Source organism: Lactuca sativa, chromosome 8 (genome assembly GCF_002870075.4).
Source record: "Lactuca sativa cultivar Salinas chromosome 8, Lsat_Salinas_v11, whole genome shotgun sequence".
Lineage (NCBI taxonomy): Eukaryota > Viridiplantae > Streptophyta > Magnoliopsida > Asterales > Asteraceae > Lactuca > Lactuca sativa.
Genome location: NC_056630.2, coordinates 179,521,131 through 179,548,363, shown reverse-complemented (window position 1 = coordinate 179,548,363; position 27,233 = coordinate 179,521,131). Strand labels below are relative to the sequence as shown.

Below are 27,233 nucleotides of genomic sequence, written 5' to 3'. Positions count from 1 at the left end.
CCGGGTAACATTTAAGGGCTCAAATGGCTTAGGAATGGAGGTTACTCTTCAAGAGTAATCTCTATACACTTGGTTTACGGCCCTGGGACAACTCCCCATGAGTTTACGGCTATAAATTCATGGTGAGGGGTTCTAGGATGTTTAAAGGTCTCATATCAATTTGTAGATTTATGCTAGGTCCAAAATAACTCTTATGAATGGATTTAAGGCTTCACATGGACCATTTAGGAGTTTACGGCCCTAAGCAAGGGAGCTTACGGCCGTAAGCTCCTATACACTCATTCTTTTGGTGTTTTGAAGTCTTAAATGGTAGAGGGTAAATTCTTAAGCATTTTTCCAAGTCAAATGGGGAGTTTAGGGCACCATTTGGGCATAAATTGGGTGTTTACGGCCCATGAACCACCCCTATGCGAGTTCACGGCCGTGAACTCCTAATCCCCTAGTTTTATTGATGTTTAAGGCTTCTACAATGTTGGTATTGCTTCAAGGTATTTTTCCAAGGCTATAGGGGAGTGTTTGGGGCATTTCTAGCACAAAATCTTGAGTTTACTCCCCATGAAGAGGAGTTTACGGCCCAAGCATGTTCTTGGGTAGTAAACTCATGTTTACTCTTCAAAAACTCGTTTCAAGGTGTTCTAAGTCCGAATATGTAAGCCTAAAATTCATATCTAAGCCTTAGGGGCAATTTGGAGGGGTTTTGGGGCTTAAAAACCACATTAAATGGTGTTCACAGTCCAAGAGTGTTCTTGGGCCGTAAACACATCATTTTGTCCCTATTTTATGATTTAAACACGAATTTGCATGCTAGATAGGCTATACAACAAGTTAGGATAGTTTACCTACTCGTTTGGGGCTCGAAACGGACGATTTTTGGCTCGGGAAAAGTTTGTAGAGTGAGAGTTTAGAGAGAGTGAAAAGGGGTGGAATGAAGTCCATTCCCCCTTATATATGGGTTGGAGTTGAAGCTCAGTGGAAATCTACCCGATACTGCTGTTACACGGGGCTTTTGGTCGCACCCGATTTAGTGGTCATAATAATAAAAACTAACGTTTTTCCAATTAAATGGAAATGCAACTTAGGTGTTTTTATTTACTTTATTACGACTATAACGACGTAATATAAAGAAATAAACCATTTATTTATTTTACGACCTCAAATTAACGGAACTTTTATATAATGGAATATTCCGTTAACTGTAACGGGGTAATGTAACGGAATAAACTTTGGGTTGTCACATCATCCCCCCGTTAGAGGGATTTTTGTCCTGAAATTCAGGTCTAGGCAAGGTAGTAGGTATGAATGATAGAAGCAGGAGGGTACTTCCTATTCAGTTTGTCCTCGCATTCCCAAGTGAACTCTGGTCTGTGTTTGTCATTCCAACAAACCTTCACCTACGGGATGCGGATTCCGTCTCGTGTAGTTAGCGGGTTCCGACTGGTGTATCTACGAGGTTAGGGTTCTCAATGGTTTCTATCCAGATGAGTGGGATACGAAGAGTGACGTCGGGCAACACTAATCAAGTCTAATGAGTGGATCGTTCGGGTGTGAAACTTATGGAATATCCGAAAGTAGTAGTGGTCTGACGAGGGTTGGACCAAATCTCTGTGAGGATTCTCAGATGGTCCAAAGCTCTCGGAAGGGTAGAGCTTTTCAGTACTTAGAACATAGCGTACTTCTATGGCAATATCATCACTGGCATGATCGCCATTCCGAAGTTCCCAACGTTCTCTCATACTGGGAGTGTAGTCCTTCAGGTTGGTTCTTAGGAAGCTCGGGTTGTCCTTGGGTTTGCGTTTCCTGTCAATTGGCTTTTAGAGGTTTTCTAGATCATTGGATGGGTTGCATATCTACGGTTATCTGCTTGTTGTAGAGTGTCAATCTCAAGCTCGTGCAAAATGAACCTGCACTAACGAATCTTGAGATACGGAAACCCTCAAGGTCGGGGAGATAGGGTTTCACCAGACGAGTGTTGGACTATCTCGGGAGGTGGTTCTACTATTTCTGCGCAAGATAGTATTCGTGGAACACCCAATGAATCTCTAAGTCTTTGGTTTATTCTAGTGCGGAAAGCGCATGCTCCTGCATAACCCATCGACTAACATCAAGGCTGGTGTCAAGTCTATAATCTCTTCGGGATATGGGTCATGAGGCTTAACGCAACTACTTTCGCACTTTGATTAAGTATTCCTGGCTGCAGAGGTTATCCTGTGGTTCTCGGTATTCTACTGTTTACTTTGGGGAATGAAGTCTATCGTCCACGGGGCGACGACGATTTCCTCCATACGAGAGGGTGGAGGGTTATAGGCACTACTTGTTTGTAATAGGGTGGACGAAGTGCCTGAGTAGTGCGGGCATCTACTGCAACTACTCTTCCGAACGTTATGAGTTTTCTCGGTCTAGGTCAAATCTAGTGAGTTTAGGTTCCTACCACTCGGAACATTAATCTCTTTACTAACTGAGGGTGTTAGCTACTGTGCTGGCTTAACCGGCATGACAGCAAATTTCGGATTTATGGTCATTATAGTAGCTCAACCCGCAGCGGTTCTCTTGACTCCAGCTCCTATTTTATGGAATAGGACGAAGGGCTTTACTAAAAGGTTCGTGGTAGAGCTCATACTTGGCTTACCCACTAACACTTGGTGTATGCAGACCGTATATAATTGAGGTCGGCAGGATGTTGAGTTGTGCGACTCCACCCCAGACCCACAACCCAACGAGGAATAGGGAGTAAGGAGGAAGCACACATCTTAAATCTTTTTGATCTCAACTATATCCCACCTTTATGCATATACTTGGTTATAGTGGTCAGTCCCATGAGTTCTATCCTCTGGGTTCACGAGCCTGATGTGCGAGGTGCGAAGGGTCTTTCTGGGGGATCTACGAAGTATGCTTCGGATGGTCATTGTCTTCTGGAGTATCTTGTAGTGTCTTTCACTTTGGTTTCCATCTGTCTAAGGAGGATTGGTTAACAGCGCGCGGTACCCCTCTCCTGGGTACTCCGGAAGGTTTGAAATAAAAGTGACGACTGACGGATCACATTAGGTTTGGTTATATGCATTATGTTTAGGTTTGGAAGAACCTTTATTTGCCAACATGGCTATGGAGAAAGTTCTTTTTACACAGCACTAGGGATGAACACATGGTTGAACGAAGTCAAACCATGATCGATAGAGTCATCGAAATTGGCATACTTCGACATGACATAAAGTGAAGAGCGATAGAGTCATGCGCCGAACAGGCACACAATTTCTAGGCGTCTTGGGTTTCATCCTGTGTATCACTGCCGTGGATACTTGGACCGATTGAGTCGACGCGGAACTATAGAGAGTCCTAAGTGTTTCCGAGTAGAGTACCTTTCTCATGAATGGATTCTTATGAGGCATTTCTATAATCGCCTAACATATACTAGTCATGTATAGTTAAGGTGGGGAGGACTGTTGACTGAGCGACTCCGCCCTAAATCCACAACCAAACGAGGAACAGGAAATGAGGTGGCATTCACTCACTCTAGGTCTATCCATCTTAACTATACATTGCCGTAACGTATATGTTTAGCCATTACAGTTTTACCTAATGAATTTTTAAATTTATTACAGTGTTGTGACTTTCGCCTTATTGGGGAAGTATTTACATTTGAATTTGCCTTTTAATGTTTTCAGTTTAGTTATCTGAGATCAAGAGACGTACCAAAATCTTCCAGGTTCCTTGATGCTTCTCCCTAAGCAGTAGAGTTAGGCTCCTCCTATGTCCTTGTTGTTTCCTTCAGTTGGGAAATCTCTTTTGAAGTGTCCAATCTCACCACATAGTCGGCAAACTGGATTGGCCGTCACATTGGTGTTTGATGCAATACACTCCACCGGAGTTCTACATACATGAGCAGTATGCCCCTTCATGTTGCACTTAGCACATATGAGTTCCCGGCAGACACCATGATGATGGTAGCTGCACTTGCCGAAGTGGGGGAGGTTTCCTAGGTATGGTCTTCTTGAAGTCAGGAGGGAAGGATTGACAGGGGTATTGACTGCCTTAGCTCGCTGCCCTTCGGAAGGTCCTTGAGCCAAGGTACCTCCCTCCTCGATCTTGAGTTTTCTCTTTAGTGGATTCGATTGAGATTCCTGGGTGGCTGGGTATGCAGGGGTTGGTTGTTGCTGTCCATTGCTAGGATCAGGATTCCTGATAGGACCCTTACTAACAATGGCATTGTTAGCATTCAGGTGAGCCATGACAGCTGCTACGGCTTCCGAGACTGCAGCTTGGAACGTAGCTTCATCGAATAAGAGAGTAGGTTTCTTGCTTGCAGACTGGTTGCGCTTCTTCGGTGGCATGGTTTTTCCTACACGAAAATGAATACAAGATGATGAGAGACGATGGCTAGCTCTGGACATATCTGTCCTGACTGTATTAGGCATAAACTTTCCCATGCCTTGGATGTTGGTTGTTTGAGTGTCGACCTACATCCTTATGATGTAGTCCTGGTAATCTAGGTAGGAGTGTGAGTATCGGAAAAGGCCATAAGATGCGATTCATTCCTACTATGTTACCTTTATACTGGGAAAGGTTCCACTCTCCGATCTGGAGATATTTGAGAACGGATCGGAATGAAAATCGCGGAAAGAGAGGCTCATGAAGGCTTATGGCTAGATACTCTCAATAGAGGTGCGGGGATCCGCTCTAATCATGTAACTGGCAACGGGAAACGACGATTTTACCGAACACATAGTGTGAGTAGTGTAACCACTAACTCACTAAATTGTATTATTTTAAGGGTGTATTAGCGTGACGAACACGAGGGTAAGACACTTTTTGGGTTCCATGCACTGGCTCCCTCTGTTTGCCTTGTATCTTTGACTGGAATCGGCGTTGGTTTCCTTCGGGTAGTTACCTAGGGTTCTCTCCTCATATGGACATATTGAATCTCTACTCTGCCTTCCTTCTGATTCCGACTCTGGGTGTCATCACTTCATGACGGATGACTGGAATCTCGGAAGTTTAGGTGAATTTCTCACCGATGTCCTTAAAAAGATATAGGCACTTGGTGAATTCAATAGTCTCAACCCAGTTCATTTATTTCCGAACAGGAAATCTTCTCAATGAACCTCTTCTGGGTCTGCATCGACTCTTCTGTCAAGCACTGAAGTGGATAGGGTTGTCTACAGGGTTCGTGCGAGAATGGAAATGTCTAAAGAATCCTAAAAGATTATTAACATTTCACAGGATGATCCATATCGAGTCCTACTACGATTAAACAGGGTATACAAATCATATATAGCTTAGATCCGATAGGCCTTTGAATATGTGATACTACTCTATATCCACATCCCAACGAGGAAAAGGAAGTAAAGCGAAACCACACATTCTTAGCCTATGTGATCCTTATTATATATAACCTTGGGAGTATACTCTCTGTAATTGTAGGTATATCACAAGGATCTTTTTAATTCTTCACACAAGGTTAGTTATGGATCCTAAAATACCCCTATGGTATTTTAATTTCTTGTTTGATTTCTTAACTTCTGAATTTGATTTTGGGATTTGTGTGAGTCTTTTAGTGTTCCAAAATACTCCTATAGTATTTTAACTTTATGTTTGGCTCTAGCATTCCTAGTTGGTAACTTTTAGACTTGTTGCAACACCACTATCACTCCCAAGCACACGTTCATCGCATCTCGAATAAATGTAGTTGATCAGGTTACATTTATTCCACCTTATGATTACATAACTGCCTAGGTTTGACGGCAATGCACAACATCCGAAGACTTTTATTCTTGTTGTTCTTGTGATACTTTTGTTCGAGTGTTTAGATTTTGGATGTTATTATACTTTGGTAAAATATGGGTATATTTTAAAGTATAATTCATGGTCAGAGTGTTTTATCCCTTTGTATTTATAGGCTGTATATCTTTTATGAATTGATATACTTAGCTCACTAAAAACAATGCTCTGATACCAATCTGTCACACCCCAAAACCGGAACGGCGGAAACGTTATGGGGTGGATAACATCATGTCAAGTATCACAACACATGCATTATAGTAATCAAAGTACAACAAAACATTGCATTAATAGAAATAGTTTTACATGGTTTACTTTACAATACATCAAGGTAATACAAGTAAATATATAGGTGCAGCTTGGCACAAAATAGTCTTCAACAGAAGTAACCTGAGAATACAAGTTATTTGAAAAGCGAGTATCACCATTTTTACAAATGCTAGTGAGTTCATAAGCATTTAGTGACATTTTAATCAAATAACTTTATATAAGTGGTAGGTTTCAAGTATACAGTGAAATAGAGTCCTTTCCAGAAAATCCTATATTTTCTAATTAAAAAGCAGTCTTCTACCAAGACTGGTCAGATTTATGTGGTAAAAAGTAGTTTTCCCTTAAACACTTTCATTATCAAAATACGGGATTTGCTTTTTAAGAAAGTCGGAGAATATCAGGGAAAATAACATATGCCTCAGCAGTGAGGACTACTGACTAAGGCAAAGGAATCATAAACACCAGGAGGGTATCGAATGAACAACACGCCTGGCTCAGTCTAACAAAAAAAAACACAGACCCCAGACGGTACCAAATGAAAGGTACAACTAGTAAGGTCTAAAAACAGTGAATACAGACCCCAAACAGTATCAAATGAAAGATACAGCTAGCAAGGTCTAAAAACAGTGTGCCTTCGAGAGTGGGTTCCAGCATATAGTGTAAATTGATGGTGAAAAACCATTACCTTAAGGCCATGAATTATAAGGTAACCTGGGATACTCGTAACCATACTAACCGACACTAGAGTACTTGTCGCGCTAGAAGCGTCTAGAGCATATGACATTTGTCACCCCTTGGCTTGGTAGGTCGTGGACTGTAGCTAACAGTCAGGGTGTGGGGGTGTCAATCCTGTATAGATCTATACACACAATGTCTGCTCTCCCTACAGGAGACTCTGGTTGCCAACTAGATGACGGAAAAGGCCGTCTCCCGAAGATGCATCCCAAATAGTGGGTAGTGTGTTTTCAATACAGTGTTGAACTAGAGGTAGAGACTCATGACTGAAATGACTAATGTAAACCTGTATGCCTATGCTTGTGTACATAATATATAACTAATGATCAAACAACCTTCGGATGGACATCCGATCCCACCAGACCACATCTCAACGAAGAAAAGGAAATAGGGCAGACAAGCCTTCCGAAGTCCTTCAATCATTATTTATATGCATCTATACAAGCACAGATATACATCTAACTACGTTTGAGTGTGTAACAAGTGTAAACATATCGTGAAGTATAACCAAATCGTGCGGAATGACCGAATCGTGAAGTATAAGCGTACAGGATGGATTATCCGAATCGTGAAGTATAAGTGTACAACGTGGAATAACCGAATGGTGAAGTATAAGCGTTACCAAACATAAGTGTATCACGAAGTAGAAGCGACAACAAGTGAAGTAAGAGCGTCTAATAGGCATAAGCAAGTACAAGTATAAGAGAAATAGAGGCAATAACAAGTATAAACGCATCACTAAGTGAAAGCGTTATCAAGTAGGGGTTTAACTAAGAGGGAGTATCAAAACATGGAAGAAAACCTTTATTTTTGAGAAAATCACGAGAGGGTAATCTTTTGTAAAATAAGTTTGAAAACCTTTAGAAATCCTTTGGAAAACTCTCATAAATCAGTTTTAAATGAAACATTGATAAAACAATATAAGTAAGAGATTTGAATAAGTGAAAACATTTTAGAAAACCATTTATATTTCATACTCGGTAAACCAGTTAACAGTGTGGTAAATCCTTGTGCATGCGGGTTATCAATCACATGTGATTGATATGATAACCGACATGTTTAAATTGTATTCCCCCCTATAAACATGTAAAAACATTTAAAAGGCTCATTCAGGGGTATGAACTCACCTGGTGTAAGTGGATCCGACGAAGGCGCCGGTTGGGTGCTCGGTGTCAAATAAAGACTTGAACACACTTAGTGACATACTTAACATATGATAACATATGTTCACATACAATTAGTATATATAATACTAATTAAACAAGTATACGCACCCTAAGGAGCGGAAAACACTTTGGTTAAGTGTTTAAGGTGTCCCGGGTAACATTTAAGGGCTCAAATGGCTTAGGAATGGAGTTTACTCTTCAAGAGTAATCTCTATACACTTAGTTTACGGCCCTGGGACAACTCCCCATGAGTTTACGATCGTAAACTCATGGTGAGGGGTTCTAGGATGTTTAAAGGTCTCATATCAATTTGTAGATTTATGCTAGGTCCAAAATAACTCTTATGAATGGATTTAAGGCTTCACATGGACCATTGAGGAGTTTACGACCCTAAGCAAGGGAGCTTATGGCTGTAAGCTCCTATACACTCATTCTTTTGGTGTTTTGAAGTCTTAAATGGTAGAGGGTAAATTCTTAAGCATTTTTCCAAGTCATATGGGGAGTTTAGGGCACCATTTGGGCATAAATTGGGTGTTTACGGCCCATGAACTCCTACTCCCCTAGTTTTATTGATGTTTAAGGCTTCTACAATGTTGGGATTGCTTCAAGGTATTTTTCCAAGGTCATAGGGGAGTGTTTGTGGCATTTCTAGCACAAAATCTTGAGTTTACTCCCCATGAAGAGGAGTTTACGGCCCAAGCATGTTCTTGGTTAGTAAACTCATGTTTACTCTTCAAAAACTCGTTTCAAGGTGTTCTAAGTCTGAATATGTAAGCCTAAAATTCATATCTAAGCCTTAGGGGCAATTTGGAGGGGTTTTGGGGCTTAAAAACCACATTAAATGGTGTTCACAGTCCAAGAGCGTTCTTGGGCTATAAACACATCATTTTGTCCGTATTTTATGATTTAAACACGAATTTGCATGCTAGATAGGCTATACAACAAGTTAGGATAGTTTACCTACTCGTTTAGGGCTCGAAACGGACGATTTTTGGCTCGGGAAAAGTTTGTAGAGAGAGTGTTTAGAGAGAGAGTGAAAAGGGGTGGAATGAAGCCCATTCCCCCTTATATATGGGTTGGAGTTGAAGCTCAGTGGAAATCTACCCGATACTGCCGTTACACGGGGCTTTTGGTCGCACCCGATTTAGTGGTCGTAATAATAAAAACTAAACTTTTTCCAATTAAATGGAAATGCAAATTAGGTGTTTTTATTTACTTTATTATGACTATAACGAAATAATATAAATAAATAAAACATTTATTTATTTTACAACCTCAAATTAACAGAACTTTTATAAAATGGAATATTCCGTTAACTGTAACGGGGTAATATAACGGAATAAACTTTGGGTTGTCACAGAAAACGATTGTTTTCTCTTCTGGAAGGAACACAAGTCATTGCAAGTTTGTCCCGTTTGTAAAGAGAGTCGGTGGATTGATAAAAACACCAAGGGTAATAAAGTGGCTCATAAGGTGTTACGGTACTTTCAAGTGGCCCCTAGACTACGTCGTTTCTATTGTTCACGGTACACTTCTAAAAATATAATATGGCATAACATTAGGAGATCAGAAGATGATGCGATGCGTCATCCTGTTAATGGAAAGTCTTGTCAAAATTTTGATGTAGATTACCCTGACTTCTTGAGTGAACCTCGCAATGTACGTCTAGGGCTGGCAGTTGATGGATGTAATCCATTTGGTAACATGTGTAATCTGCATAGTACATGGACGATTGTACTCACCACATACAATTTTCCACCATGGCTTTCTATGAAAGAGTCATCATTCATGTTGGCCTTGTTGATTCCCGGCCCTAAAGTGCCTGGAAAGGACATAGATGTTTTCCTTAGGCCGTTAGTGGAAGAGCTTAAGTTTTTGTGGCAATCAGGCATACGTATTAAAGACGCAATGGAAAACACATTCTTCACGATGAAAACTATGCTGTTATGGACAATAAACGACTTCCAACTCGTAGTAATTTATCGGGCTGGAGCGGACAAGGGTATAGAGCATGCCCGACTTCCATTAAGGATGAGTTTTAAATTTAACGGGCAACCCGAGATAAAACCCACTCCGAGACACTTTACTAATGAAGACATAAAAGAGTAACTAGGTCGTCTAATACTTCATAAACCAGGTAAACATCCTAATACTCTCAAGGAAAACATGGATCGGCAAGGATTTGAGTTGAACCGGTCAAAACGTAGCATATTTTTCGAGCTCGAGTATTGGACTTCTCTGTAGCTAAAGCACAACATAGATTTGATGAATGTGGAGAAAAATATGGGTGAGAGTTTTTTGGTTACTTCTATGATGAATGATAAGAGTAAAGACACATCAAATGCACGTGAGGAGTTGAGAAATCTGAATATCCAACGTAATAAATGGTTGCAAAAAAATGGTAACAAGTTCACTAGACCACATGCAAGCTACTCATTCAAGAAACCTAACCGCAAAATATTTTTTCAATTTATAAGAGATGTTAAATTTCCTGATGGGTTTGGATCTAACATTAGTAAGAAAGTGGTAGATAATGATACGGACATTATTGGGTTGAAATCTCATGACTTTCACATTCTTATGCAACGTTTGATACCGATTTGAGTTAGAGCATTATTGGACAAAGAAACTTCTACACCAATTGTAGAAAAGGTAATAATAATTAACAAACAAATATCTTTGATAAATATAATGAATCAAGAATATATAACACATCAACATATGTGTAATAGGTTTATCAGATGGAAAAAGAAAACTCTCCAGAATTCCACAAAGACTTTTTGGCCTTTTTAGTGGGTTAACAAATGGATGTTTATACTTACACCACGTGCATAGTCAACAGTGTTAGGTTTATGGTACTTAGTTGTGATGCACAACGCAAAATGCAAAACTCTGTGGTTCTAGCGGTTTGTGAGAATAGAGAGAAATATTATTGCCAATTAGCAAAGATTACGGAGGTGCAATATCCATATGATTATTCGACTGTAATATTTCGGTGCAAGTGGTTCGATACGGGAGATATTCCTGATGATAATTTCATAAGTATCGACACAAAAAAAAGTGTACCAAAATGATCAACTCATATATGCTTCGCAAGCCAAACAAGTGTTCTACATCCGCGAGCATGTTAATCATCTAAGAAACCAAAACAACAACCCTTGTTGTGTCGTCGAGCATGTTAATCATCAAAATATTTGTGATCTACCATCCGACAATGCTTCTGTCCAAAATGCTTACAGCGACTCTGTCCAAGATGTCGAAAATGTGCAGGCCGAAAATGCTGACATAGTTTAAAACAACTCTTCATCTGGAGCTAGACTTTTTTTCGACTTCTCAAAATACTTTCAAAACAATGTTGATGTAGCTCAAAACAATGTTGATTATGACGATGAAGACGAGACTGAAGTACCTCCGCCAACGGGTAGAATCGATAATGTTTCCGATGAGGAGACTGATTATGATGATAACGATTCTGATTATGATATTGATGAAGAAGACATTGAAGTATATGATGAAGATTCTAATTAAAAAAATCAAATGTTTTTTTTGTAATAGAAACTTTATTTGAATTGTACCTTTAATTCATATTGTTTGTCTAACTTTTATTTATGTTGTTTGTCAATATTGTATATCTTACAATTTCGTAGGGTAACTAACTTTTATTCATATTGTATTTCTATATTGTACATCTTGTAATTTACAGGCAACAGATGGGGTTTACTTGGACGATACTCTTGGCCATGATGACCGATGTTATGGGGCTTGGACATGGACGTGATGGAGCCGGGGATCCACTACCTCCAGTAGGCGTTAGTCGTGGTCAACACGAACAGGATGGTTAGTTTTATTATGATATATTTATTAACTATTTTTATTATTTTATAATAAGTTATCGTGACAAATATTTTTAATTGTATTTTTTCAGCCGAGCTTCCAAAAAAAAGAAGGGGCGTGTAAAAAAATATCGAGTTGGGAAAGTTGATACGGGCAAACAAGGGAAAGCCTGTGGATTTGGATTTCGACACGGAGATCACACTGTCGCGAAGCATGGTAATTGGTTCACATATGAAATTGGGAGGTATTTGTGGAACAACGTCCCTTTCAACGTATTTGGTTGGGACAATGTTTCCCCCGCCTTAAGGAACGCAACAGTTGTGCATCTAAAGGTAACTTGGATAGAATTTTAAGTTTACTTGTGATTGTTATTTAATTAACTAAATTTTTTGTATTTTTTAGAATAAATTTGATTTTGATAAGGTTAACATGGATCCGGAGCGTGCTCAATTGTTGTGGAGCATTGATTCGAGTCTTGCAAAAGTTTATAGAGGCCGAAAAAGTAAAGCTCATTTTTATTTTAAGGAAATCGGGGGGCCTGCAGATATCCCAGCCGCATTAAACAACCCCCCAAGGGTATGTCGCATGAAAACTGGGCGAAGGCAGTCGAACATTTTCAAACGCCAGAATTTTTAAGGTGTTCAGCGTCAAACACAGAATGTCGTGCAAAACAAGTAGTTGTAAACAGAGGGGGGTCGAGCTCATACAACAATGCATGTTTCAAAGATGTAAGTTATGATATATTTAAATATTTATTTAAAGTTTAAGTAATCGAATTTTTAATGTTAAATAGGATGTCAGTCGAATCGAAGTTTTTTGTAATGCTAATACGAATCGCCAAGGGGTATTTTATAGTCCTATGGTCGAACAACAATACGTAAGTCGTTAATTTGTATTTTCATATAAGTGTTTATATTGTCAAGTGTATTTAGTAATCTAATTTTTACGATTTTTATTATTTTTTAAAAATACAAAATGCTTTACTCGAGGAGATCAACCAACGAACCCAAGCTACTTCTGAAGCAAGTGGTCTAACACAAACTGATATAAAAAACTGTTTTGAAAGAATATTGGGTGTTCGACGCAGACATATCAAAGGCATTGAGCGTAAACCCCCTACCGTTGTGTCCATGTACGATTAGGAACATCCAGTGACACAAGAACAACCACAATCATAGGTAATTGTTAGTTAAAGTTGAAAAGTATAATGATATAATGGAAAATACAATGCTATAATGGAAAGTAAAATGCTATAATGATATGTTGGTTACGATTTGATAAGTTGATATTTTGTAGTATGATAATTTTTGGAAAGTAATGCTACAATGGAATGTAGAATGCTATAATGATATGTTGGTTATGTTTTGATGTGTTGATATTTTATAGTTTGGTAATTTTTGGAAAGTACAATGATATAATGGAAAGTAGAATGGTATAATGATATGTTGGTTATGATTTGATATGTTGATATTTTGTAGTTTGGTATTATTTTGGAAAGTAAATGCTATAATGAAAAGTAGATGTATGTTTAAGTGTATTTGATATGTTGATATTTTGTAGAATGATATAATTTTTGGAAATGATAATGATATTATGATATGTTGGTAATATATATATATATATATATATATATATATATATATATATATATATAAATATATATATATATATATATATATATATATATATATATTGTAGTTGGAAATGATACAAAAAATACTAAAGGACCCGGTCTGTTCTGCAGCATTGCAAGAGTGGTTTCGCTCATTGCCGTCACCAAATAACGAAGGAAATGATGAGGATGAGTAGTTACTTTTGGATTTTATGAAATGTTTTGTAATTTGGAAGAATATTTTGGGTTGTGTGGTATGGATTAATATTTTGGATTGGTTGTGTATGGATTAATACTTTTATAAAAAGTTATCATATTTTATAAATGTTATATTTTTTTTATAAAGTTAATGTTAAATAAACAAAAAAAAACCAAAATCTTACCAGTATTATCGACGACATCTATTGTGGCGACATCTACGTATTAGTGGCGACAGATTATTTGCGGCGACGGTCAGTATTAGTGGCTACATTAGTGGCTACAGGTCAATAGCGGCGACGAGTACCCTTTAGCGGCGACTATATTTGTATTAGTGATGAAGTATCACCGGCGACGCATTTGCAGCGACATGTCACTGCTAAAGGTATTAGCGGCGACAACCCTACCCTTTAGCGACGACAGGCGTCGCCGCTATTACTCCATCTTCTTGTAGTGATACCAGATATTAATAAAAATCAAAGTTAATTATGTGCAAATCGTTCAATAAAAGATTTGCAAAATAGCAGTCTACTTTCTGTTTTTAACCTTCTATAGCAATGTATTTTATATTTATTTAAACAATATAGTTAATTTTTCAACATGGGTAGCCGATATTTACTGATAACCGAAACCATTAACTGATTTAAACTTACACTAAAACGCAATGGTTATGAAAACCAATTAATATAATTCTCCCGGTTGTTCCTAAAAAAAATCAATGGTTTTCTGTATTGGTCAATATGAACCACATTAATGTAATACGTAAATATTATACCCACGTTCAATGGTTCTTATTTAAAAATGTGATTATGTAATTACCACAAAATTATAATCTATTTATATCATTTCTTATTTAATATATAAATATAAACTAATTACACAACATACAACAGTAAAAAATAACTTATTGATACCTTTAAAATCACGAGATATTGTTTATCATTGTTATATTTTTAACATTTATTTGCAGCTTTTATTACCAAATAATATAAATAACTAAGAATTTAAGTTCAAATATTGATTATCCATACAACTATCATATTTTCTCAAACAAATTAAACAAAATAACCCTTGTTCTAACCTATCTAAAAGCAAATATGTACGGAGGTGTGGATGTCATTCTCAACAAATAAGAGACCACTACACCAGAGACGAGGTCAGGCTTAATTTGCCAATTCAATGCTGCGTTGTTTCTGAGAAACTTCCTATATAACCCAAGAAAAGTAATCATCCCATAGGGACAAATCTTCCTTATATATAAGAAGCCTTTCACTCATACTGACCTCTCTCTAGTGTGGAGTATTGACGATGGCTCAACCCAACAAAGCACCTTCTTCCTCTCCGGTTTGTGTGATAGGGTCTCACTTCATGGTACCACAACAACTCGATCTTATAGTTGATAGAATTTCAAGCGGAATCCTTTTGATTACAGATATTAACCATAAAATCATCTTCAAAGTGAAACCATGCGATTCATTCATTCATGAGCGGCGAGTACTACTCGATGTTGATGACCAACCCATCGTTGCGATGCGCGATAAGGTGACTTTATTAACTTTAATTTTGAATAGATATTTTTTAGTTCTTTGGGTTGTTTTGAAATTTGTATGCAAAATTTAACATTTAGATGGACTGATTTATTTTCCAGAGCATGACTGTACACGATGGATGGTATGTATTCAGGGGTGACAGTAGAAGCAAATCGGATATGATATTTACCACAAAAAAACCTCGCATGATCCAGCTGTTTAAAAGTGATGTAAATGTTTTCTTGGCAAACAAAACCTGTTCTAAAAATGTTTGTGATTTCAAGGTCAAAGGAAGCTGGTCGAAGAGAAACTGCACTATTTATATGGGAGATACTTCAACCACAATAGCCCAAGTAATTTAATTTTCAAACCTTTTTTTGTTGGTTTTCTAGTAGAGTTCCATGTTTTCAGTTATGTCTGTATAACTTAAAAGATTCTGTAAGTAACTTATTGCTCAATCTGAAACTTACTAATGACATTTATTCCTGTAGATGTCCAAACTGCAGTCATCGGAAAATATTGTAAAGTTCGTTAATGACAAATTCAAGGTGAGCATTTCTCCCAATGTGGACGTTGCGTTTGTGATCACAATTATAGCAATTGTTGAGGCTATGGAAAACTCTGACACAAACAATAAAGGTGCTGTGCAAGTTCTTGGAGGTGTGACTAAAGTTGTTGGCCCAATACTCCTTTCATAGTCATATTAGTTGCATTCTCTACTCCTAAATTCTTCGAAGGATCAACGGCTTACCCGGCAATTCATATCATCTTTTCACATCGTGATGTATATGGTATGATTACCATGATAGGCTCTTAATTGTGTTAATTAGAAGCAATTAAGTTATAATCTGGACATGCACATGTTAGTTGTCTTCTAGTGCTGAAGAATAAATTCTGCTTAGGAAAAATTTTGAAGTTTGTGTAACTATATAGAATATTCAAAAGTATCAAACATTGTAATATAAATATCTAGCAATAGTCCAGATGTATGTGTTCAGCAATACTTCCTATATATTGTTTTAAGTCCTTACAGTCAAGTTTGATTATTAAGCAATTTGTGGATGTAGATGTGTATGGTCTCATGGTTTTATTATTTTAATATGTACATTTCATATTTAAAATTATAAAACAAAAAAAATGTTTATAAAACCAAAAACATGTTTAATATTTGTCTTTGTTTTATAAAACTAAAACTAAAATTTATGATAAAAAGGTTTAGTAAAATATTTTCAATATAAATTTTATTTTGAACGTATCAATTAGCTCTTATTTAATGGTGTAATTTCTTTTTTTATATTTTTAAGTTAATATAAAACTTATAGTAATATGAAAAATATCTAAACACAATACATAATACTGTAAATTTGAAATAAGATAGATGGTTATAAAATGAAAATATGTATTAAATGTTGGCCCACGATGTCAACATTTGTAAGAAACGGATGGTCACTATACACCTTGAGTCCTAAATTGTATAATTCAAATAAATGTTGGGGCACCATATGTATGTTTATCGGGAGAAGTCAAGGTCGTCGCAACACGAGTATCCGACCATCAAATTGTATAATTCAAATTAGGTCTGAGACCCGTATGTTATACGGACTTGATAGAAAATTTTAAATAAAATTTTATTTAAATTTGAAATTTTAGATTTGAAACTTAAAAGGAAACATATTAAATACTATATGAATACTAATATTATAATTTATTAGTTATTTTCAATTAAGACAATTATTAATTGAAGTGTAAATATGATGTGTTACCTAAGAAAATATAAAAAAAGGAAAAAATGACAAATGGAAAAAACAATTAATCAAAAATACCAAAAAATGACATATGTCCAAATTAATGAGAGAGTGACATGTGTCAAAATTATTTTCATTTATTTAGGAGAGTTAGATGTTTCTTTATTAAACCACCATTTCTCTTCATTTCATCAACATTATCCCATTTTGTGGAAGGGATGATATAGACTATAGGGAGTGGTGCGGTTTCTCCTGCACGGTTTGCCACATAGGCAGGGGATCACCACCCCCTATGCGGTTTCGAGTGCAGTTAGACCGCACCTCACCCCCTTTTGGCCGTCTTTTTTGATTGGGTAATAGTGAATTTGACCGTTGAACGGTCAAAACTGTTAATATATTTTTTTTCTTTGTTATTAATTAAACCATTCATTTCATTTGTTCAAACCAAAACCAAACTTTTATATTTTTCTGTTAATTTCTCACTCAAAATTAATAGAAAATGCCATCTTCTTCGTCTTTAGAAGATTTCAAGTTATTTTTGATGCAACTATTGCTTGTGATCAAACTGCAGAACAAACGTATGACGTTTTATGCAATAACACAACCGAAAGTTCTCAATGGAGGACACGAAGATATATTTGTAGAAATCATGAAAAAGCCAACCAACGTTTGATACAATACTACTTTCAAGAGAATGCCACTTATCAACGATACTATTTTCGTAGGTGCTTCAGAATGTTTAAACGTTTATACGAACATATAATTGAATATGTAACGACGGAGTGCCGTTTTTTCCAACAACGTACGATGCTAAAGGTATATGTGGTTTCACTCCCATACAAAAAAGCACGGTCGTACACTGTCAGTAGGCATATGGCATTACGCCTAATGCGTTGGACGAAAGTTTTAGCATGTCTGCGAGGACTCGACGAGATAGTCTGCATTATTTTTGCAAAACTATGATTCAATTTTATGGTCCAAAATATTTATGTAAGCCTACATGTAATGGCATCTTACAATTACATGCTCATAATGCTAGTGTGCATGGGTTTCCTGGAATGCTAGGAAGTTTAGATTGTTTCCATTGGGCATGAGAAAATTGCCCTACCTCACACCATGGGCAATTTACCTGAGGTGATCATGGTCACCCAACGATAATACTTGAGGCAATTGCATTACAGGATCCGTGGGTTTGGCATGCTTTTTTTGGTTCTCCCAGTTCGATTTACGACGTAAACGTTCTTAATCGTTCACCTATATTTAACAACATATATGATGACTCTGCACCAGATTCTTCTTTTGAAGCGCATGAAATGCCATATAAGTATGGTTATTATCCGCTTGATGGGATCTATCTTGAGTATGTTGTGTTTGTGAAATAGTTTATGTGTCCACATAATTCTAGACGAAAAAAATTCAAGAGAGCTCAAGAAAGAGCTAGAAAGGATGTCGAAAATGCTTTTGGATCTCTTAAGAAATGTTGGTTCATATTGAAAAAACCAACAATTTATTTCGGCGAGGAAAGACTGTTGGATTAGGTGTCTAAGCTCATAGCTATATTTGGTATGTACTTGACCCGGTTATAGCATAGTCCTTTTGGGTTGCTTTCACCTAAGCAACTTTACTGGAAGAATAAAGGAGAAAGAGCTTATTATGGTTTATTAATATATTAAAAGCGAAATGTTTAGTTAATATTGATCAAAAATTAATTTAAAATTAATTTTGTGGTCAAAAGAGATTAATTAAATTAAGGGGACTAATACTTTAATTATAAGATAGTTACAAGGTTGGGCTTAGGATCCATAAGGAAGTAATGGACGAATTCTATGTGGGAGTCCACATAGAAGTCATCCAAGGGGCGTTCTCAAAGGATCCTTTGGGTTGCTTAAGGACTAAGCAACTGGATTAGGGTTTTGACTGAAATCCTAATTGCTCAGCTATATAAAGGGACCCTTGGCATCATGATTTCGGCTACCACAACCCTAGAAGGATTCTTAGAGCCGAAAATAACCTCTCCTCTGTCTCTCTAATATTCTTTAATAGTTATGGTATTTGTGATCTATTATAGTTATCGCATTTGAGGTGCTAGGTTCTCAAAAGTTCAAGGATATGAAGCTGCAATCAAAGGTAACATTCTAACTTGTTTATTAGATGTTGGTTTTGATTTTGGTATGCTAGAATTAGTGTTTACAAGCTTTGGATAGTTATCGCATATACAAACAGAAAAACTAGATCCAAAGCTTTAGGGTTTGCATGTGTACCATAGGACTGTTGTTTTGCTCATAACCCAACAGTGGTATCAAAGCCTAGGTTGTTTATCTATTGTATTTGATGCTATGATTAATCATTCAAAGTTGAAAAGTCAAAAAATTGTGCCTCTTCATGATAAATTCGTCGAGTCGCCTGATGAACTCAACGAGTCAAGGCTACTCGACGAGTCCAGTTAGTGACTCGGCGAGTCCGATCGTCAGATGGCGGATTTTTCGGGATTTTGACTGAAATTGAATTGGGATAATTACCAAAAATGTTTTTGACTAATAAAATTCAATTTTTTTCAATATGGTATTGATTATCCTAATGCAATTTAAAGATAATTGTTAATAAATAAGATAAAATTAATTATTTGTATTTTTTATTTGAATTATCTTGCCTTGAAAATAGATTCGGTCAAATTATGTCATAAAGATTAATAATAAGATTATTTAACTATTTTTCAAATTTGATCTAAAAGATGTTTTCAAAAAGTTTCAAAACTTTCCCTCAAGTTTTTGGGATTTAAATTTTAATTAAAAAGTTTTAATTATGAAACATTTAAATTCTAAACCCTAGAATTTTACAAGTTTAAAATTCAACCATTATACTATTATAATATTATAAGAATAATTATATATATATATATATATATATATATATGTGTGTGTGTGTGTGTGTGTGTGTGTAGAAGACGAGCTAGTCTTACCGTTTGTAGGCATCATTCATGAAGTCGGTCTATAAGGGGGAGGGGATAAGGTTACCGCCTATAAAATGGTGGTTTAATAGGTGTCCACTCTTGCCTACCGCTTCCTTGATTGGTGGAGGGTCATTAGCCGAACGGGTAGGATAGGGCAATTAATTCCTCTTTAATAAGTATAATGATTTTAATAAAGTAACTAAATGTTTTTATAAATTCTCAGTTTTAGTTACTTTAGTTAAAATATGAAATGATGCTATTCCATGAAATTACACTTTGCACCTTGCCAAGTTGTTAGTAGAGTGTGTATGGTTAACCGACACACTAACTTGGGACTAGCAAAAGTGGCAAAGGGTAGCTCTGTGTTTATCATAGATCAATGGAGCGTGGTGGCTAATCGTCACATTAATTAGGTGGTAAATGACATTGATAGTACCAAGTATATTTTCATGATTATTCACACCTTGTTTGTGATCCTCGGTATCCCAGTCACAAAGTTGAAGGGCATATCGAGATTTTAACATGCCATTGAAAAGTTAAATGAATCTCAAAAGAATTTAGGTATTTCAATTCATTTAAAACTTAATTGTCTTTTTCGTTTTTCATGGTGGAAATTGGTAAATCGTTATTTACCAACCTTCAATTTATTTTTTAATTAGATTACGACATCCCTCTTCTGAATTGTAAATAATTGTGTTGGGTCCTAGCCCTAATTTCTCATTTGAGTGTTTAATTGGGGATTACTATCTAATCAAAAATTTGTCTCTTTTTCTTTTCAGATGTCTACTCCAAACAACAACGCTTCTGGCTCAACCCTTTCTGGCTCATTCTCACTCATGAACTTGTGTCGGAGAGTGATATTTAATGGGTCCAACTTCAATGATTGGATCCACAACATCTGTATGGTCACCCGCTACGAGGACAAAGAGTATGTTCTCGACAAGGAACTAAAGGAGATTGACACCAACACTACTACTCCCGAAGAAATTGCTACTTACGAGACTTATGAGTGAGATGCTACGAAAGTTCATTGCATCATGCTCGCAACAATGACTGATGAACTCCAAAAGTCTTGCGAGGACTACTACCCATTCGAGATACACCAAGATTTTATGGAAATGTATCATCAAAGTGCTAGGCAGGAGAGGTACGAGATCATTGTTGCGATGATCACTACCAAAATGAAGGATGGAGAGTACATCATGGCCCACTTACAGAAAATGCAAAGGTATGTGGACGGCTTGTTGAAGTTGAATGTCAACTTCGATGAAGAGCTGACCATAGATATCATTTTACACTCCTTGCCTCCTTGCCATGACCTGTTTTATATGACCTACCACATGAACAAGGAGGAGGTCACTCTAAGCAAGCTTCAAGGCCTGCTAAGGACTGATTAGAGTAGTCTGAAAGGAAAATCTATTGCATTTACTCCTACTACTAGTGCCCCCGTCTTGGATATTGGGCAAGGAAAAGGAAAGAAGAGGAAGGCTCCTTGTAAAAGCTACAAGGGAAAGTCCCATGATGGTACCTCTTCTAGTGGAACCAAAGTTGGTCCTACTGCTCCCTCATCCAACCCGAAGGATGCAGAGTGCTTCTACTGCCACGAGAAAGGGCATTGGAAACAATGTTGCCTGAAGTACCTGCAGGACATCAATGGTGGGAAGATAAAGCCCTCCTACACAAGTATTTATACTATTCATTCTAATAACTCATTCTAATAAATCATTACATTCTAATAACTCATCATGGGGAAGAGGAATCTGTCGCCTGTCACCAAGATTGGAGTTTAATCTTTAGTGCTTAGTAGTGGGTTAGATTTAGATTTGAATAATTGTTTCTGTTTGGTAGAAATAACACGAAACATTATTTGTTTTCATGGTTTGTATAAAAAAGGTTTTAGATTTTCGTTTAATAATGAAAATGGTTCTATTAATGCTTTCCATGATGGTACTTTCTATTTTGAAGCCTTGCCTTGTAATGGTATATATGAAACTGTGATGGTTGTAGAAAACTTAGGAAATGATGTGTTGCATATCGATTCTTCAATGGTTTGGATAAGGCCTAGTTGTGGTATTGTCATCTTGGATATGTCAACAAGAAGCGCATAGCCCAAATCCAAAAGGATAAAGTGTTGGAGTCATTTGACCTTATGGACGATGACACGTGCGAGTCTTGTTTACTTGGAAAGATGATCAAGTCACCTTTCACTGGTACTTGTGAAAGGGGTGATGGTTTATTGGATCTCATACACACCGATGTATGTTGGCCCTTTAGATCCACCATAAGGGATGCAAACTGCTTCTATGTGACTTTTACCCATGATTATAGCAGATATGGGTATATATAATTAATCAAGCACTAGTCGAAAACCTTTGAAAAGTTCAAAGAGTTTAAACAAGAAGTAGACAATCAGCCGGGCAGGAAGATAAAGATGCTCTGATCCAATCGAGGTGGTAAGTATCTTAGTATTGAGTTCCACGACTACCTCATGGAATGCAGAATTGTTTCACAATTGATGCCACCTAGGACACCCCAGTTGAATGGGGTGGCTGAGAGGCACAATCGAACCTTGTTGGACATAGTTCGTTCCATGATGAGTCGAGCTTCGTTACCTATCTCATTCTGGGGGTATGCCTTAGAGACTGTCGCGTATATCCTTAATTTAGTCCCGACTAAGAAGGTTGCCAAAACACCGCACGAGATGTGGATTGGGAAAGCTCCCTCATTGGCACATATCAAGGTTTGGGGTTTCGAGGCTTTCATAAGATGAGAGACTCACGACAAGGTAAAGCCTCGTACTGAGTGGTGTGTTTTCATCGGATATCTCTTTTATAGACTGAGTGGCATTGTGAGGAGAGGAGTTTTCCGAGAGCAAGAACTCATATGCCAAGAGGAAAATGGGAGGTAAATTGATCTTGCAGAGCTTCAAGAATCAAGCGATGAAGGAACCTCTAACACTGGCACTCAACCCGAGAACGCAACTCCTCTTGAACCGATTGACGAGTCCTTACCTCTTAGACATTCCACTAGAGTTAGTGTTCTGCCTGTTTTGTGTGGTGTTCATATAACAAGTGAGGGTGATACGTTTATTAGTGATAGTACACTAATAAATTTGGATGAACCTAACAACTATAAGGAAGCCATGGCAGGCCCGGAGTCTGTGAAGTGGAAAGACGCAATTAACAACTAGATTTAGTCCATGTATAACAATCAAGTTTGGAACTTGGTTGACAATGTACCAGGTCGTAAGATGGTCCGGTGCAAATGGATCTTCAATAAAAAGACTGACATGGATGAGAAAGTACACACTTATAAGGCGTGATTGGTTGCGAAGGGCATTACTCAAACTCCCAGAGTTGACTATGATGAAATACTCACACTAGTATCGAAGATTAAATCTATAAGGGTTATGCTAACCATAGCTGCTTTTCATGATTATGAGACATGGCATGTGGATGTCAAAATCGCTTTCCTTAATGGGAATTTGGTTGAAGATGTTTACATGAGTCAGCCAGAGGGCTTTGTCAATGTAGATCACCCTGATAGAGTGTGTAAGCTTGAGAAATCCGTTTATGGATTGACACGAGCATCTCACAGATGGCATCTTTGTTTCGATGAGAAAGCCAAAGAGTTTGGGTTTTTGAGAAGCGAGGATGATTCATGTGTATATGTCAAAGCCAGTGAGATTATATTTAGCTTTCTCGTTTTGTATGTGGATGACATACTACTCATAGGAAACGACGTCCCAACCCTACAGGAAGTTAAGTCCTGTCTTGGGAAGTGCGTCGCTATGAACGACCTCGGAGAAGCTGCTTAGATTCTTGGGATAAGGATATTGAGAAATGGGAGTGAAATACTAATAGGAATTAGTCAAAGTACTTACTTAGATGAGCCGAGTACCTTATGCAATACCAAGAAAGGGTAGTTACCAATCCAAAGCAATACCAAGTTGAGCAAGACACAAATCTTGAGTACCGAAGCTAAGATATCAGAGATGAGCCGAGTACCTTATGCTTCCACTATTGGATCGATCATGTATGCTATGACGTGTACTTGCCTTGATGTGGCCTTCACTTTGAGAATAGTCAGTAGATATCAATGGAACCCTGGTAGAACTCATTGGACCGCTAAAAGAATATTTTCAAGTACCTACGAAGGACTAAGGAATGGTTCCTCATCCTCGGTGGGAGTGATGACTTGAGAGTGCGAGGGTATAGTGACGACAGTTTTCAAATCTACTGATATAATTTCCACTCTCATTCGGGCTGGGTCTTTACCCTGAATGGAGGAGCAGTGGCTTGGAAAAGTTCCAAGCAGGAGATCGTAGCTGATTCAACGTGCGAATCAGAGTACATAGTGTTGTATTAGATGTCTAAGCTCATAACTATTATTGGTATGTACTCGTCCCGATCGTAGCATGGTTCCTTTGGGTTGCATATCATCAAAACAATTTGTTAGGATTGACTCTTAAGAGAAGGTTATATATGATTTATTAATATATTATAAGTTCTAATATATTACTATGAAATTAATCATATGTTTTAATTAGTATTGATCAAGAATTAATTCGTAATTAATTTAGTGATCAAAAGAGACTAATTAAATCTATGAGCACTAATTATGGTAATTAGTTATATATATATATATATATATATATATATATATATATGTGTGTGTGTGTGTGTGTGTGTGTGTGTGTTGGGATCATGATCTGTAACATCCCAAAAATATAGGCCAAGAATTTCATTTTTAAATAAGTTATTATAAAACCATAAGTAATAAAACATCCATAATAACATCTCATGTCAAAAATCGAAGTAGAAATAATCAAAACATTTTATCATAAAACAATATCAGAGTGTAATCCCCAATATCTCATGTGCGGAAATATAGTGTGATGCGCTGCGATCAAGTCGACTCCTTTCCTTTGAAAACGAAGTACCTAAAACCAAAATTGAAAACCGTAAACATGAAGCTTAGTAAGTTTCCCTAATACCAAATACCATACATATCAACATACGACTATACCCGCAAACTTACAACACTTCCCACACTACCTGACCGCTAGTAAATGCTACGACTACACCTATAGTCTTACATCATTTTCCATACTATCTGATCACAAGTGAATGCTACGGGTACCCCCGCAATCTTACAACACTTTCCATACCAGTTGAACAAGCACTCGACCAAACATACAATTGAACTTGAGTCCTCACTAGAGCTCTAACTTGGTTCCTGAAATTTGTTGCGTGAGAGTCTCGAAGGCTGCCTGTTGCTCAGTCCCCCAGCAGAAGGCTGCCGACTTCTTGGCCAGTCGGGTCAAAGGAACCGCAATCTCGGAGAAGTCCCATATAAATCTCCGGTAATAACCTGCTAGACCCAGGAAACTCTGAATCTCAGCTGGAGACCTCAGAATCTCCTACTGCATCTCGGCCCCATCTTGGCCGGATCAACCAGAATACCCTTCTGGTTGACAAGGTGTCGAAGAGATTGCACCTCGCACAACCAGAACTCACATTTGGAGAACATTACAAAAAGTCTCTCCCCTACTTAGAGTTGACTAAGTCTTCACGACACGTGAGAATTGGAGGATTCCTAATCCTTCTCACTTTCTAATATCCCACTGATGACAACCTGTGTGTCACACCCCCGAACCAAATGGCGGAAACGTCTGAGGGCTCTTGTGACTTAAATTGAATACCTTCACAATGAATATACATGAATCATAACATAAATCATCACCATGCATTAAAATAGTACAACTGATATTGTTTACATCCAGTACTTTGTTTTAAACATTACAAATTCATAACATAATTGTCTGATAGATATAATAAGCAAAACACCCTGACATTACTTGGTACTTATTCTTCGTTTTACCTGTTACCTGAGAATACAAGTTAATTTTGAAAAACGTCAACATATGAAATGTTGGTGAGTTCATAAGCAATGTTGTGATAAAATGATTTTGTGTAGTTTGTAAAACCCATAAAATCCGATATTTTATGAAAAGATCATTGTTTATAAAAAGTGTGAAGATCCATAAATATATGCTTGTTGATTTTTAAAACACTACTAGAAAATAGACCTTTAATGACGCGCAAACAATGACACGCGGTGATTTACGATAAGCAAAAGCGTGTGCCCTAAAAATAATGTTATCTTTTCTAAAATTTGAAGGATAGAAGACATGCTTTTGTGCATGCCCTGAAATTAATGTCCAACAAAAAAAACACGGAGGGCACATATTTAAAAATGGGTGTCGTCTAGAAACGTCGCTTTATATTTTTATAATGAAAGGCGCGTTCTCTTCTTTTGCAACTGGGGGGAAAGGAAAATCCCAAAAGTTTGAAAGGCCGCCATTGTTATCCTCTACCTAATTTACATCATTCTTTTCTATCTCTCTCACTCTAATACCCAAAAAGAACCCTAATATCATCACCAATCCTCTTTTCTCCCACAACAAAATCTCAATATCACTAGATCTTTGATCCCGTCTTTTGAACCGATCAAACCCGCAGGGGTTCTCGATTTCTCAATGTTGATGTGTGGTGACAAGAAAAAAAAAGGAGTGTAGCGCCTCTACCTTTCAATTTCATTTTTCGGTTGCTACTTCACCTACTTGCTCAGCCGTCCTTTCATTCAAAACCGTTTGCTCACCGGAAACCCCGCAAACGTTCAGCATATCCTCAAGACTAACTTCTCACCATACCAAAAAGGCGATATTTTCTGGTCAACCCCTTCGATCTGCTTGTCTTTAACGTCAAAAGGTTTTTTAACATCGGATCCGAGAAACGACTTAAAGAAGCAGTTGCCGAGATCCGTCAGTTCACCATGAACATATTTAACGAAAAGAAACAAGCACTCACGGCCGAACCCGTTGATTTATTTTCACGGTTTCTGAACTCTAGTCATTTGTATGAAAAACATCTGACGAATATTGTAATTAGCTTCATACTCGCCGGAAGAGATACAACCTCAGCGGCTTTGACGTGGTTCTTCTGGTTACTTTACAAGATCCAACGATCGAAAGTGAAGTTGTGAATGAAGTCAAAGACAATGGTAAATCAGATTCCTCCATTTACAATGAAGTGAAGGATATGGCTTATACTCATGCTAGTCTCTACGAAAGAATGAGGCTTTACCCTCCAGTTCTGGTGGACACGAAGCAGGCGAGTGCCGACGATGTCTTACCGGATGGGACCGTCGTGAAGAAAGGTATGTTGGGTCAGGGTTTAGGGGAGTGAACCATTTGTTTCTAATCTAATCTCATTCATGTTAGATAGACTAATTCCACATGTTTTCATGGTGCACACCACCTGTTTGTGAAAATGCCTCTAACAACTTATCTAGATTAAAGGATTGATTTCTGATACACATTCTCAATCCTATCAGCACCATCTTTATTGGTGTCAGGTT

The 27,233-nt window shown here is 37.4% G+C and overlaps 1 protein-coding gene across 2 annotated transcripts in view; it reads left to right on the top strand.

The window, feature by feature from the left end:
* Positions 1-14,795: 14,795 nt before the first annotated feature.
* Positions 14,796-27,233, top strand: part of LOC111885739 (protein LURP-one-related 10) — a 61,143-nt gene continuing 48,705 nt past the window's right edge. The window contains exons 1-3 of one of the 2 annotated variants that reach the window (XM_023881980.3): positions 14,820-15,129; positions 15,236-15,469; positions 15,608-16,153. In XM_023881980.3, the coding sequence (XP_023737748.1) occupies positions 14,896-15,129; positions 15,236-15,469; positions 15,608-15,814 (675 nt within the window). In that variant the 5' untranslated portion in view covers positions 14,820-14,895 and the 3' untranslated portion in view covers positions 15,815-16,153. Of the gene's footprint in view, positions 15,130-15,235; positions 15,470-15,607; positions 16,154-27,233 lie in introns of those variants that run through there. The other variant, XM_052766912.1, reaches the window with a different exon arrangement.